General features: G+C 36.0%; 2 protein-coding genes across 2 annotated transcripts; one reads left to right on the top strand and one right to left on the bottom strand.

Annotated features, from left to right (window-relative positions):
• Positions 1-6,864: 6,864 nt before the first annotated feature.
• Positions 6,865-10,461, top strand: tac3b (tachykinin precursor 3b). Its single transcript, XM_056750976.1, has 7 exons — positions 6,865-7,155; positions 7,267-7,385; positions 8,069-8,162; positions 8,707-8,739; positions 8,829-8,882; positions 9,098-9,158; positions 9,569-10,461. Exons 2-7 carry the CDS (start codon positions 7,293-7,295, stop codon positions 9,573-9,575), a joined length of 342 nt encoding a protein of 113 aa, XP_056606954.1. The 5' UTR covers positions 6,865-7,155; positions 7,267-7,292; the 3' UTR covers positions 9,576-10,461.
• Positions 10,462-11,221: 760 nt separating this feature from the next.
• c1galt1lb (core 1 synthase, glycoprotein-N-acetylgalactosamine 3-beta-galactosyltransferase 1, like b) lies at positions 11,222-15,806 on the bottom strand. The gene is made up of 4 exons (XM_056750975.1): positions 15,378-15,806; positions 14,778-15,033; positions 13,344-14,008; positions 11,222-12,785 (listed from the first exon to the last, which is right to left on the bottom strand). The coding sequence occupies exons 2-4, from the start codon at positions 14,995-14,997 to the stop codon at positions 12,534-12,536; spliced, it is 1,137 nt and encodes a 378-aa protein (XP_056606953.1). The 5' UTR covers positions 14,998-15,033; positions 15,378-15,806; the 3' UTR covers positions 11,222-12,533.
• Positions 15,807-16,719: the final 913 nt, after the last annotated feature.

Below are 16,719 nucleotides of genomic sequence, written 5' to 3'. Positions count from 1 at the left end.
AATAAAGAAAAAAACAATTATTTAATGGCTTTTAAGTTATTTTAACAATAAATGTTTCTGCTGGGTTGTTTTTGTTCAGTGTGCACTACTGGCCATTAGAGGGCATTGTAGCTTTTCATACATTTCTCTCTGATGTTTCCACCAGGCGCTGTAACAAGGTTGGAAGTAATAAAAAAAGAAGGTAAAATAGTGTCTTAACAAAAAGGAAAAAATCTTTAAGCTTTTTGATGACTCAATGTAGAGTCATCACCAGTCGGTAACATAAAAAGTGATTTAAATTACGCAAGTGTCACAGCAAGTTTAGCCAGACAAACCCTTTTCAATCAAATGACTCGAGTAGATTGATGTCAGAACAAGAAAAATAACAAATCATCTGTGATCTTCATTATAAAAGGCTCAACCATCGGGTTTCATCTTTGGGATGACCTTGGATGCTTTTAAGAAACTATATTCTGCAAAAAAAAGAAACCGTAGACTATCTCCTTTATTCATCACTCACTCGTGACCATGGGTGCCCTTAATGTTACTGCCAATAAATAACTGGAGGCAACGAATATAACACACACACAACACAAGGTAATAATGTATTACGACCAAGCACATGTGCCATCAGTTGTTTGAGAACCAAATCAACCTGATTAAATGGGCTATTGAAACTGACATAAATCAATGGGACCTGACAACCTGGAATGTAGGAACAGCTCCAACAATTTCATTTGAAAGCCTGTGCGACCCTGTCCAACAAAACCCTTCTTATGGGTCAATTTTTCGAAATTGAGATTTTTACATCACCTGAAGCTGAATAATAACAATATTGATGTATGGTTTGAAAGGACAGGACAATGTCTGGCTGAGATACAACCGTTAAAACTATGGAGTCTGAAGGCGCAAATATTACATTTGAAGTAGTTAATCAAAAGCACAGTTTTTATATAAAGTTTTATAAAGTTATAAAGTATATAAAGTTTTTATATAAAGGGTATGAAATTTACAAAATATCTGCATTGAACATGTTTTTACTTAATATCCCAATGCTTTTTGGCATAAAAGAAAGAACGATGATTTTGACTCAATGTATTTTTGGCTTTCACTGGTTTCGTGATCAGGGTCACATATTGAGGTATAAAAATCGTATATTGTGAATCCAAAAACCCTCTTTTGCACAACACTTGTCTAAGCTTACACCTGATTTCTTAAAAGGTTACAATTTAAAAAGTTAATTTTTCCCAAAAAAGCATTTACGTTTGAATGAATTTGGAAAATCTAGTGCTACAGCAATTCCTATGAGACCGAAGGACATTGAATGTAATCTATTGGGATTTTTTGACAAATGGACAGTCACGAGAGGAGAGTCTAAAAGTGAGCTGAATAAATGAACAAAAACATAACACAATCCCACTGACCAACAGTATGCCGTCTTGTTTGGGTAAATGGTGCTTACTAAATCCCACTGACAGCCCCAGCGTCAATGCCATCAGTTCTGATTTAAGTGAGAGAGAGAGGAGCATGTGGGAGGAGTGAGATACAAGCAGAAATATGGACAAGTGTGATTCTCATTTTCACATTATAACTGGCCCAAAACACAAATGGGATTTGTGCACATTCGAGTCACACGTGAGACATGCTATGACCATACACACAGTACCGTGTCAAGTGTTAATTAAAAGAAGCTTTAGGTTATTTTGTGTATGGGAAATTATGTCATATGGCATTATGGACCCCCAAGAATCGTAACATTTATTATAGAAGAGTGAAAGGAATTTGATTTAGTTGTAATTGGATAGTAATATACATGCTGTAATCACCATAGCCTTAATAGGGCATCCACAAGACAATGATGAGCAAATTTATCGCACATATTTCACAAATTTAATTTGTGAAATGTTGTGTCTTTTATGTCACCAGTGTCTTGGATTCAGTATTTGAATTTTGTTCCAGAACACTGTAATTTACTTAACAGCCAAGAGTAGCTTTCATGTGTTCTTGTGGGTTTTTAGTTGGATTGATCTGTGTCAGTGCGACCTTAGAACAGTGTGTGTTCTTTCACACTTTTTCAGTAGATGTTTTGAATTGAGGGACGGATAGTGAAACTGTCTCCATTTGAAAGTGTCAGATGCCTGTCTACAGCAATGTGAAAGATAGGGGGAATATGCATGTACACTCTCAAAAATAAACGTGCTTAAAAAGTTCACACCAGTGCCATAGGAGAACCATTTTTGGTTCCAGAAAGAACCATTCAGTTATAGGTTCCTTAAAGAACAATCTATTTCTTACCTTTTGAAGAACTTTTTTTGACAAAAAGAACTTTTTGCTAAACAGAAAAGTTCTTCGGATTTAAAAAATTCTTTATGTATCCATTTTGAACAAAAAAGCTTCAATATGACATTGTGAAGCACATCATTTATTTTTAAGAAGGTCGATTTTCAGATGCTAAGCCTATAATGAACATTGGCTGAATGGTGAATGCTTACTGCAAAGGCACACAAAACTGGAGAAAAAACACTGGAGGATTTCGGAAGTCAGAACAGACTTCTGGGAAACATGCGTGTCACATTCTTTATCTGACCACCTCGAAATAAAGCTGAACTGATACTGGTTGCCTATCATTTCAATGAGTTGGCCTCTTAGTTGGTCCTTGGCCAATGAAATCGAGAATGGAGTCCAGATAGACTTAGATGCTAGAATGGTGTTAAGAATGAAACAATAAATAAAAACATTTAAAATATTTGAATAAATAATTGACTTTGAGGGACCTTGTAGATAGAAAGGTATGACTCACAAAACTGAATCATTTTGAATGCTTTCCTAAATCAATTAAACTTTTAAAAAAAATGAAAAAGATTTGGTCACTTATGCCATGTACCATTCAAGTGACACATTCTGTTTTCAGACACTAAAGTGACCTCGGATAAAAAATGTGCTGCAGATGCTAGAAGTCCACAGTACTTTTAATAACTGCTGCCCATGACACATGAATAATCAACCTTTTTTCAAAAAGCATTTAACATTTTATTTTTTTATAGGGCTAAAGACTCAAATTTGTGTCTCTGTATGGAGGGGGGCAGTACTGTAGGTGAAATGTAGCAACTTCTATAAGAATGTAGTTGACCACTAAATACTGTAACTGACACACACAGGCACTCACGCACACACACACACTCACACACACATACTATATGTGGGGATCAATGTCCATTTGAATTCAAATGAATTACATTAAAAACAAATACATCATTCATAACGATGTACAAAGAGAAAATGAGAGAGAGAGAGAGAGGGTGGAGAGTTTGTGAAAGTTTGTTCACGTAAGTGTTAAATCCAAGGTGCCATTCACCATTGAGAAACACTGACAGAACTGAGCGTGGGAGTAATTCTGTACTGTTCTAATATTTCACATCCGCTTCAGCAGGCACATGCACACTTCCCAGAGGAAAGTGTTTCTTCTGTGAATACTTGACGGACAAATGAATAAAAAAAAATCTTTCTAGCACTAACCCTCTCTCTTTCTCTCAACAGGTAGAGGTCTAGCTTTTGTTGAAACCAGTAACTTTGTATTGGCACCTATTGTGTTACTGCTCCTGTATGACATATCGCTTATTACTCCCTAAACTCTATGTAAATCGGTTTGGATAAAAGCGTCTGCTAAATGACTAAATGTAATTGTAAGGAAAATCAAACAAGAGATCTCCTTATCATCTCACATCTTTCTCCTAAACAGAAATTAGATCAAATGAACATCAAATAGAGACATGAGGTAAGTTTCCTGCTTCTCACATTTTTCTCCTGAGACAAAGAAAATTAGAAGACTTCTCCATAACATCTCACACTGTGTTCAGATTATTCTACTTCAATTAAAACTCATACTTTCTCAGATTTATCACCTCTAAAGTTTCATAAAATGTCTCCATAACATCTCACACTGTGTTCAGACTTTTCCTCTTATCTAGTGACTCTAACGTTCTTACATTTATCTCCTCTAAAGTACCATTAGAGATCTCCATAGCATCTCACACTGTGCTTAGATTATTCCCCTTATCTAGAGACTTACATTCTCACATTTGTCTCCTCTAAAGTTTCATAAGAGATCTCCATAACATCTCACACATTGCTCAGACTTTTCTACTTTGTTAAAGACTCTAATATTCTCACAATTATCTCCTCAAAGTTTCATAAGAGATGTCCGTAACATTTCACACTGTGCTCAGATTTTTCTCCTTAGCTACAAACTCTAACTTTCTCAGATGTATCACCTCTAAAGTTTCTAAAGAGAGTATGTAGTGAAAATCAAATTAGTTGGGGATTGAGTCATGAGCCATTTATTGTGCCATTCCAACCATACAGGGTCGGCCAATCGGTAAAGAAAGCTCAATGTTTGTGCTTGTGCGCGTGTTTTCTAAAGATGATGCAATTTGTTTTCTATTTAATCTCGTATCCTTATCCTTATGAATCTTATTTTTTATTGTTCTTTACTATATTTAGTTTGTTTGTTATACTTCATATTTTTTACATTAGGCTACTTTTCATGAATGTTTGTTGTGTTATCCTTGAATTTCACGCTTCAGTATCTGCTTCTCAAAAAGAGCATCAGCCTACTACAGGGGATACGGGAACAACTTCATATCACTTTGCATCTTTTGTATTTGGTCATTTTTGCAGCTTGGACAGTAAATATTCAGTTTGACTCAATCAGATTGAATTCTTTGCTGGGCATGGAAGATACATTTTAATGAGTCAGCCTTGATATTCAGAAATGGATAGTGCTATTTAAGTGATAGTTTTTTATATTAAAAATATAAGTAAAATAAAAAAAATAACACATTTCTCCTAAAATTACATTTAAGATATCTGGGGCTGGTTGCAAAAACCTCTAAGACTAGTCTTAAAAGTCATCATTAGTCATTATTTTTTGAAGCCTGCATACTGATTGCCCTTTGGTTACCCTAGTGAAAAATAAAAATACAAAAAAGTATTTGAAATACATTTATTTCATGCTAAGTATACTCCAAATCCCTTTACATCTTCTTAATGAAAATACAATGCGATTGTATTTGTGGTACCCTAAAATGGTATACTTAAAGCCTGCTAACTTGGAACAACTCATTTTTACTTAATATACTTTAATTGTGCAGAAATAGTGCTGAAGTCAAACTAAAGATACATTTAAGTGTATTTGATTGTGATAAAGTGCAACTATTACTAGTATGCTTCATGTACAATTTAAATATCTTGCATCGAAAGATTGATTGTATTAAACAAAATTGACATTAGAACACATAATAATTTAAACACATGGCTTATAAAGAAATGTGCATTGTGTATAAATAGTTATCCAAATAACATTTAATTATGATTTTATATTAGTAAGTCATGTCAGTAAATTCCCTTCCTCATCCTACAGTCATGTCCAATGAATGTGAAAAACTATATCATCAACATCATCATCCTAAAAAAAATACAGTAAAAACTTCTCCAGTTTTTCTTCTTTTCATGACTTTCACATGTCTCAATTACGTCTACTTTTATTTATCTTCATCAGTTTTAGGAGAAACATCTAAAACACTGTTGATTCTACCATGAAATATAAATAAGAATCTAAGTCTAACATATTTCTCATGTCTCAGTTGTGGCTACTCTAATTTCTCCAAATGGAATTTGGGAGAAACATGGGAAGACAAAGCTGATACCTAAATTACACAATAAAGCGATTTCCCAACTTTCTATCACCACAATCTCAGTTTTGAATCTCAATCTCTCATTTGCGTCTATTTTTGTTTCTACTAAGGTACTTTATCTGATTAACTGCTAACACTTAATCAAGAAACATAGGAGAATCACAACCATGTCTCATGAACTTAGAAAAACCATCCGATGAGCAAAACATTTTTCTTCTGGGTTTCCCACAATAACAAAAACAAATAAGTCAGAGCACATTATTCAGGACTTCTTATGGCCATTAACATATCTGTCATGCTGCTTGTGAGTTCTTCTGATGATGGCGTAATTATGTATTTATAACTAGGACTTTGTATACAATTCAGGTTTAATCGCTCAAATTTCAATTTATATTTATGACACACATTTCATATATTGTTCTGTTCTGTTCTGTTCAGCTCAATGCTTCTTGTTTACAGCAAATCCATCAAAAGGAAGGGGGAGTTCACTTGGTTTTTGTATGGCCAATGGTGCTTTGATGTACCACTTAAAGCTTTCCTGCATGCTGTGGAAACAAAAGAGAGAAACTATAGTCATTTAAAAAACTAATTAAATTCTAACATGTTCGGGGCTAAGCTATGTTAATTGGTTTAGTTGACTTTCATAGAGTGGAAAAACCTGGAGGACAATCAAATCAAGTGTAATTCGGTAATAAGGTATGAGAACGTGTTTGTGTGTGAAGGAGATAAAGAGATTATGGGAGAGCATACAAGAAAGGAAAGACAGAAATTAGTTTATCTTGTGATTTTTTTTATTTCAGACCTTGTAAATGTTCAATCTAAACCATAATCAGGTTCCTTGGATTTAATTCATAGTGTTGCCATTTCTATAGCTTACTGACAGCTCCATCCTGATGAAAGACATATCAATAATGAGATAAAGTAAATAGAAGGACCAATATGACTCATAATCCCACAGGGTAATGAGCATTGACCCCAGCAGCCACACGTTCAACTGAACTGAAAGGTGCTAAGCCTTACAGACCCCTTAATAGACTTTCCACAATAATCCAAAAAACCTTGACCATGTCGCCAGAGGTGAAATCTAAATGAAAATTGTAAATGGTTCTTTACATTCTGGCTTCATGACTTCTGCTTTATTACACTTTTGCCAAGAATTAATTAGGATCCGATTGAATCAGATTTAGCCGTGATGTGATGCTGAAGAGACAAGGTCGAGGTGTGAGTTTGCGTAGTTAACCGCACAAATACGTCAAGTCTCTAGTGTTAATGACTTTGCGTCACTAGAATATGTTATCATCATTATTTGGTCCGATTGGAGAGTCATCTTTCCCGAGCAGTGGAGGTGGAGCGCGCAAACGCTGCACATAAGGGAACGCGCGCACCTGAAAGTCTCTGTACTGCAAGTTAATAGAGAAGCAGTGCAACGCATCATTCTCTCCTAAGACAAACTGAATACCATCTCATTCTATTTATTTATAAGGTATCTTCATATGTGTTTGTTATATTTAAATATGCATTTTATATACATTTAGACGTCGTTCTGATGGTATGGTCTGCAATTAAAGTTCCTGAAGGAGGTTTTATTCAACAGGCGTGTGCAGAGCTGCGGGTTCGAGGATGTTTTGCGGTTGGATTTTGCTGCTCGTCTTCCAGGTATTTTTGCTGCTCCTGTGTCCTGGAAACTCGCGCTGTGCACTCGATTATCCGCCTGTGAGTATCCCTGTTTCACTGGGTTTGAGAAGTGTGCGATAAAAAGTGCGTTTTTTTAGCGAATTTATATAAATTAACCGGTTTTGCTACATTAATCATTGTTTAACCATAACTTTGGAGTTATGTAGGCTAGATACACGTGTGGTTATACAAATGATAATCAAGCTGCAAAAAAAACTTGGTATCATTTTTCAAAAGAATCCAGTTAGACTATGTTTTGTTTATTTAATTGCATGTATGGGATATATTAAAAAGAGACATCTGCTTGTTTTTATATTTATTAGGCCTATGTAGATTATTTTAGCATTATTCTCTGAGGTTTCTATGTGGGTAAGCGGGAAGGATGATTCCTTTAAATCCTTAATGATTCCATTAATGTGGTGTCTGACTGTTAAATGGGCTCACACTGATGTTCAGTCATGTGTTTACTCAGTATCTTCTGGCCTTTGTGTCACATTACTAAGAAACTTCTTTATTGCAAGATCACACACAAATAACATACAGTACATATACACACACAACTTGGTTATTCACATTAGTTCTTAATGGAACTTTGTGGGCAGTTTTAATGATCTTTTACCATATGAGTTTAATGATCTTCACAGTGTTGGTGGTATTGAATCATTCACCTTAATGAGTCAGACATGAGTTCTTGAAACAGCTTGTTTTTGTGTTATGTACAGGATGGGAGCAAGGCTCAGTATAAACACTTTGAGAAACGTTACGATGATGTTGATTATGACAGTTTTATCGGCCTGATGGGCAGGAGGAGTACAGGTGAGACAGAATGAGAAAATATCAAAGAAAAATATATAAAATTCTATAAAAGAAAGTTGTTGGCCAACGTCTGTTATCAAAAGGAATGTAAACGTTCCACATTAAATTCTTTAAACATCAAATGATCTCCACTCTCAAAAAAGATGCTTCAAAAGGTTCTTCAATGCCATAGGAACCTTTTGGTTAGAGAACCGTTAACATCTGAATTGATGAAAAGTTGAGAAAGAGATGGTTTTACTAAATTGTTCTTTGTGAACGAAAAATGGTTATTCTATAGCATCCCTGTGAAGAACCTTTTAAGCACCTTTATTTTTTCAAGAGTGTACTGTAGGTAAGGCTTTTCGCATTATATATCTGTGTGCTATAATACATTTCTTGTTTTTGTTTCTTGCAATAATATTAAGATAAAATGCTAGGACAAGAAATATATTTAGACGTTCTACTAAATAAAAAGTCACATGAAACAAGTAACCCTATTATCTAAGGTAATAAATATGAATTTTAAGGATTTTGTACATCAGGTTTATTCTTATTTTCTTCATAGGTCCAAATCATTCCACAAATTCACCATTTAGACGTAAGTGCCTATTGTTATTTTGCTTGAATGTATTTAGCCTGTGAATTAAGATGAACCAGATGACAGCTTTTTCACTGTGTCCCATTTAGATAATATGAATGATATTTTTGTTGGACTGTTAGGACGCAGAAACACTATGTCCGGTAAGTCTGTGTGATGGTGTTTAATGTCATTTGTAGTAGGAGATAAATCACCAGTAGTAGTCTGCACTATAACAGCTTTGACGTGCATACTCTGAAACAGAGACTTGTATACTGACATCTAGTGGTCCGTATCGAGAGTTTTAGTAATCTTGCTTCTAGTAGCCTATATAATGCTAAAATAATAATTTTGCATCGTTTGCTGTCTTAACAAACAGCTGTTCCTGCTTGGAGAGGGGAACGGAAAGGTAACTTCTTCTCAAAAGACAGAAGGCTGAGGTGAGTTTTTTTGGAATCCAAATAATCATCATAGAACGATTTTACAAGCAATAGGATCAGTGCTGTAATGTGATTTGTTAGAGCACTTAACATTTTCATAGTGGCAAATACATATAGCTCTTACCAAGTATTCAAAATATAAATGATTATAAAAATGTATCATGAGCTTTATGAATATAAAAAAGGAATGCTGTGCGACGAACATTGCCTTGGATAAAAGTGTCTAACAAATGCATTAATGTATAATAAATGTTTCTTAGCATTGTGAAATATTTCTAATGTGGATGAAATTGTTGAAAGTTCCTGTAGAGTAAGTAAATGACCATAATTATAACATCGGCAAAACCGGTTTGTCTGTTTCATTTTTAGTGGTATCGGTGTAATTTCTTGCTGTGCTTTTTCTCATGAAGGTTTTGATGTGCTGTATGAAGCCTATCTCATTGGTGTAAAACTCATCCACCATGGAGTTATACCATTCAGAAGAAAGAAAAGTTTTTTTTGTCACAGTGCCATGATTGAATTGTGCGATTTTCATTTTGATATGATGCCATTTATTTTAGTGTATTTTATGTGGAATATGAGTCCTTACATCTCAATAATGTTTCCTAGTACAGAATGCACCTGTATTGATAAAAGAGGTTTGGATAGATTTACTTAGTTCTGAGAAATACCAAAAGGATCCAATTGAGATATCGTATTGTGAGATACGATCCAATTTAATAATTTGAATTGCTGTAGCAAGACCTTCTGAAGCATTGCAAATATGCTATTTATACATCATCCATATATATATATAATTTAACATATTATATATAAAAAATACCCAACCTGAATGAATAATATTTGAAGAAATATATTATTTTAGTATAGGAACACAAATTACATTTTCTAACATCCACAGAGACCAGAAAAAAAATGATTTCATGTGAAATACTTATTTAATATGCTGGTTATTGTTCCTCATTGATAGAGTTCCTTATAGTCAAACATTTGTCTCAGCCTTTTATAAATAAAATATTGCTATGGAAGTACTGTACATGATTGCCTTTTTACATAAAAGATACTACTGAACAATATATATAAGCAAGTATACATTTGGATTAAAGACAAGGACATGAAACTCGACGAAGGACGATTTATAAAACATTTCCTTAAGACAACGCACTATGGACAAGAGAAAAAAAAGACAATAGTTATATTGTAAAAATTTTACAATGATGAAATGGTAAATGAAATCAAATAAAAAGTCTTTCAGAAAGATCTTTTTGCCACGATTAAAATGATCTCAACATACTCAATTGATTGTCAATTAATGAATCATATACGTTTAATTACTGGTAGCGAATCAATCTAAACCAGATTACTACCGATAGTTAAAGTCCTAAACTAATAAAAATCTACGTTCTTGCTTTTCAAACAACACAACAATTGACAAGAAAGCAAGTGTCCCATGTGTTTGTATTTTGTACTGTATTTTTGATTTGAACAAATTTGAAAAATTATGGAATGTGTACACATGGCATTTCCACAGGCTACAAAACACACTCAAACATGAGTATTCTGGAAAAGTAAAAATAGCAAACAAGTCTAAACGACTTGATCATGCCCTATTAAGCTGACAGTTCATTATTTAGCAGTATATTGCAGAACAAAAACTAACAACAACTTAACATTTTCATTACTTGACACTTTTTACTGTAAATAAACCCTGCTGAGGTTAATCAGATAATATGCAGGGAATTCAACCCATTCACACTTGTGTCAAACCCAGTTCCATTGCTTTTTTGATCTTTAACATGGTTCTTCTTGATAACTGCTGCAAAAGTGACATTGTGCTGAAAGTGGTCAAAGGGCAACAGGGGTAGATGGTGGAGATGGTGGTCTAGTGGGCTAAACCACTGAACTGGTAAATCAAAGGTTGCTGGTTCGATCCCAGCACCCACCACCAGTGTGTCCTTGAGCAAGACACTTTACTCCACGTTGCTCCAGGGGGATTATCCCTGTAATAAGTGCACTGTAAGTCGCTTTATTTATTTAGCTAAATGTAAATGAAAATGTCTAAATGGTATTTATTCAAACTCCTTTATTTCAAGATCATTGTATAGTTCAACTATTAAAATACACTTCATTTCAATCCCTTCACAATTTTGCCAAGTGTCGAAACTAAATAGGGCTCAGACCAAAAAGCAAGGGCAGGTAAAGATAAATGTATCTGGGGGAAAACAGAACAACGTTCTTCATTACAGTTTTCATGACAAGGCAACAGCAATACTTGTCTTGCTGCTTGAGGTTTAATGGAAAAAAAAGTGTCATTCACATTGTGATTTAGATGTAAAATGGACAGATAGAGTAATAATAGACTTCTACAGTGCATTATTATGATGATGCTTCTGTTTGAAAGTTACCAACACCGGTCCATGTTTAATTGATATGCAGATATTTGAGAAATTAAAGCAATGATATTAACATCAGTAAACAATTATTGTACCAGGAACACAAGTTGCCACACTGAAGGTCACCCAAAACTTCACAATCAGGCATCCGAAACAAAAAAAAGCTCACTGCCAGCTCACCCAAACGAATCCTTAAGTTCAGCTAAGTCATATTCTAGCAGTTCTTTTTACTTTAAGATTAAGGAAATTTAGCATCTTCATGTGGGCTAAAGGATGTTTACCTTGGATTACATCAGTAAAACAATCAAAATAAACTTCACCACACCTTTGGCAAATCTATTATACAGGTATTGTGAAACACTGCCGGATCTTGAGTGCGTTTGACTGCAAGATATAAAAAACATGATACGTGAGACAGAATGCACATTAGAAATGCTTTGTTTCTCCGGATCAGAGCAGAGGCACTGATTCATAGGAATAAACCAAAAGAAAAAAGATAGAATTTCTTTTCTTTTGGAGACAGAACATGGCATTGCTGTTACATCATAGGCGGCCGGATTTTGTGCGTAAAAAAATGCCCATAATAAGAAATAAATGCCACGGGATGTAGACGCATTCACAGAGTGCAAATCTTGCTTGTATGCTGTTAAGGCGGGCTCAGAAACAAAATCACATCCCATGGACAGCACACTCTGGGTCTACATGTTTAAACCTTCATTTAATACAATTCTGTACTGTCAAACGTGTATATATAAATCTAAACATTCACATGAAATGCATTATTTAGAGAAACACCCTTCCAAACGGTACCGGTTCATTAAACCACAAATAAATGCACGCATCTCTGTGCTGTAAAAAGAGGACTTTTAAGCCATCATTCAAAACAAATAGACCAAAGGAGAAAGATCACAACCAAAGCCATCCCAAAAAGTTATTTAGTGATTTTAAATGTCATTTCTTAAAAAATTTAACCATAAAGCTGCTATAGCTTTTCATTTTTTTCGGGGGATTTATTTTCTTCCTCTGTTTCTACCTCCTGATTTTGCACCACGTCCACGACCTCCACATTGTCCGGGACTGGAGCTGTGTCTTCTGGTATATGGGGTTCAGGGGGTTGATAGCGGTATTTGTAGCCAAAGGCACGCAAGTGGTAGGTGTAGTATTCCAGCATGTACATTTTAGATGCATCCACATAGTGGAAAGAAACAGCCAGATCTGAACAACACTGGGGTCCCTAAGAGAGAGAAATAAAAAAAAAAGCATGAAGCCAAGTGTGTGTCCCAGTACACCTACAAATAAATTCCGTTATGTATGTGACTTTCTATCTTTTGTATACCACAGAAGTTACACAGAATTTTCACATTCCTCTTTTTTTAACACTATGAAATTAAATGACAACAAGGGGCTGTCAAGATTTGAATGGACCCACCATTAAATAACCATAATTCATGTGATATACGGCACTGTTCAAACCATGTAGTCAATTTAGTTAAATATGCATGCAAGTATTGTTCACGCGACTACTGAGAGAAGCACAGAGAAACACTCACACATCCTTGGGTCACAGACACGGGAATTGGCACATTTTAATAGACTTTTCATATGTGTTTAACATATACGTTACATTTAAAATGTCAAAAGAGAACCCAGAACTTATTCAAAATTACTGTCAATTGAAATCCATTCAATCCCACTGTAATATCAGTATGGTATTAAATAACTAATGTAACACACTTGGATTTGAGCTATGACAACATTGTCTATACATTGTATATACTGAATTTTCCCTCACCTGCACAATGGGGTAATAACAGTAGTTCCAATACCAGAAGGTCTTGGGAAATGTGCCAGTGAGATGGGAATCTGGTACAAATGGGTGGAAAGTCTCTCTCTGAATGGTGTCTCTGGAGTCTCCCGCTAAAACGCCAACCTTCTCCATGCACTGTCCCATAGCCAAGTCCTCCACCGAGGAGGTATGTGTGCAAACTTTGTTGCTAAATCCTTCCACAAACCTCCTCAGAGCCTCTCTACTGAGGACGTATCCAGCCCCACCGCTCATGTAGCCCTGTTTAACATACGGCTTGAACCGACGACCAAAATATATAGGGTCTTCGGGTGAATGATTGGCCAGGATCCAGCGCAGGTTGTCTACAATAACATAAGTATCATCGTCTGCTTTCAGAAACCAGTCCGCCTCATCCCCGTGTTTCTCCATGACGTAGTGGAAAGCGCGTATGGTTTTCCAGTATAGCTGATCCCGACCCTCCTTGGTGTTAAGGCCAACTGTGGGAAAATCTGGATCATCCACTGAGCTTATGAACACTACGATGTTGCAATGGCGACTCCATGTGGCTTTCACGTGCCGAGCTTTCTTTTCAAGGTTACTGGGACTGGTCATAACCCAACACAGAACACGCACACGTTTGTAGAGATCATCAGCTAATAAACCATCCTCTCCTAAAATAAATTAAAAGAGAACCGAGAAATATTACGACAGACAAAAAATACATTAATTTACCCCTTATGTCAGAAATCACAAGTTACAGCACAAGTCCATTAATAGAATTGATCATCTTTGGGATAGTTTATTGATAAACAGCTGACATATAAACTATCTAAGCCAAGCAAGGTCATCCTGCGACGCAAGGCTAGAGTCCACAGTCCATCTCTAGAACACTCGGTCAACAAAATCGTTTGCAAAAAGGGAAAGAACAATAAAGTCACACAACATATGGTCAAATAAAGTAATATAAAAAAACAATGTCGTCTTAACATATGTAGAGTGCTGTGCAAGCAAATAAGAGAACTGAAGCAACAGGTTCATTCTTTGTCAGATGGTATCAGGTACAAATTCCACAATTCCTTAGAATAGGAAGCCGTAATACATCGAGCCACTGTGTATTTTGTTTTTGACCCTGCCTTTCTAACACACCTCTTCAGGTTCCAGATTTACTTGTTTTTTTTTTGTTTGCTGAACTTTCACGCCCGTCACAACTATGAAGGGATCGGTCACAATGTTCATGGCAAGTAGATGTGTGCTTAACAGCGAACATTAGAATTAACCACTTTTATTATAGTCCGAATGTATTTCTTCAAAAAATGGGTTAGTGCAGTCTAAAAGATTTTATGCTGTATGCAAGACCAGTTTAATGGTGCGTAACTGAAACGGAGAAAACCAACATAACATGTCATGTACAAAAAACTACTACTATTACAACTATATTACCTGTATGGTGCGGGTGGTTGAGGTTGAAGAGAGCTGACCTCTCCTTCTTCCAGTTCTTGCTTTCCTCTTCGATCATCTCCTCCACGGTTTTCCCGTGTGGCTCCGTTCCATGAGTCCCAAGGTTCCGAGTGAACCCGACCTGACGCAGGAACAGGTACAGACTGCACGTGCCTACCACAAAGCCCACGTAGAACGCGGACCGCGCGCCTAGAGCTTTCATGACGAGCCGTAAAGCCAGACTCCCACCTCAGAGAAACTTCACAGAGCACAGACAGTCAGAATAAATAATAGCAGCTAGTGTTTCATGTACTCGAATCAGATCTGTGTGAGCACTGTAATCATTATGACAGATTTAAACGACAAACAACCCTTGAAGTTGTAACACCGTCACACCAGAACATCTAAAACTACTGAAAGTTTAACTACAAGGCAAATCTATTTAACTTCCTGGTTAGCTTTCATCTGACAGATCTAGCCAGATATTTGCTTAGTCAATATAATGCACAAATGATTGACCTAGAAATGTATGACATGTATACGCGATGTTGACTTAAGTACACATGTAGGCTCTTTTTATACACGCTTACGACACAATCTTACCAGATCTTACTCGGGTTCCTCCATAACAGAAGTGTGAAAAAGAATGGCAGGATTCTGTTCCGAACCCACTTCAATTCAAGTCAGAGTAAACATAACAGCAAACCCACTAGATTAAAAGATTCCGACTGCCAAACAAGATATGGCAGCAGCAAAATCATTATTTTAAACGCATGAAAATTAGGTTAATCGGGATCGTTTTCGAGCTAACCACCAGCTAACTGGATGTTCTCGAAGTAAAGCGTGGTTGACGTGGGAGGTTCAGTTCCGTATATAAAACATATTTAAAAGCCAACCCTTCAGGATGTACTGTATGTCGGTTGATGTTTAACAGGTACTGAAAAACACACGCCCCACTAAGTCCTGTCGCTTTATTAAAACAATTCCGATCGTTTCCGGAACTTGAGACAAGGGTCGGTCAACTCTGAACCTGCTGACGTCACTCACAACGAATTAAGGCCACGCCCACAACGTTTTCACATTTCGAGTTGCGCTCACACGAAGCGATTTTTATTGGATGACGCGCATGTCGCTCTTGTACTTCAGAGACACGTTAATAAAACGCGGTCTGTGATTGGACCACAATTGTAGCCTAGATCAGATTCCTGCAAAATCCACGATACTGGTGATAGTTAGCCTGAAGGATCATACCCCAGTGAATTTGGTTTTAGATCAATTTTATGTCGAGTCAAGAGACTTATTAAAAGACAGTTTTGGGAACTGTTAAGACTGCATTTCTGGTGAATGCCTTTCAGTGGATAACCCTTTAGTACAGTGGGTCTCAACCTTTTCATGTGCGCGCCCCCCGTAAACCCAATTTAAGAACGGGCGCCTCCCCCATACTTTACATTGAGTATAGATAATATAACGTATAAAATATGTTATATATAAACTATATATAAATAAGCAAAAAATACCTGTATGTGACAGATTGATCTCAAGAGATCAGATTATAAATGCAACAACCCTGCCGATAAAAACAAAAGAAACCATCACAGAAATGAATGGTTTCCATTACCATTGTGAACCATTAGCTTTTTGAATTAATACCATTTCATAATTGAAGTGTTTTATGCATTATTCCAAAAGGATTAATCTGACAGATCACGAGAGCGGTGCGCGATTCATATTCGCAGTTTATAATACAGACGCGGTGTGGTGTCATTTGCCTGTCAAAAATCGCGTTTTATATCTGTAATTACTGTCAAAAGCTTTAAACAGCCGTCCAAGTTCAAAAATGAATGAAAAAGGCACTTTATTTACACTCCCTTCACTCGCACTCAGAACTCATCGGGGGAGACTTGCGCTTTTTCAAAAATAACAGTCTGAAAGACAAACATACTTA

Source organism: Triplophysa dalaica, chromosome 6, assembly GCF_015846415.1.
Source record: "Triplophysa dalaica isolate WHDGS20190420 chromosome 6, ASM1584641v1, whole genome shotgun sequence".
Lineage (NCBI taxonomy): Eukaryota > Metazoa > Chordata > Actinopteri > Cypriniformes > Nemacheilidae > Triplophysa > Triplophysa dalaica.
Note: the sequence above shows the minus strand (reverse complement) of the source record. Positions and strands in the feature narration are given on the sequence as shown.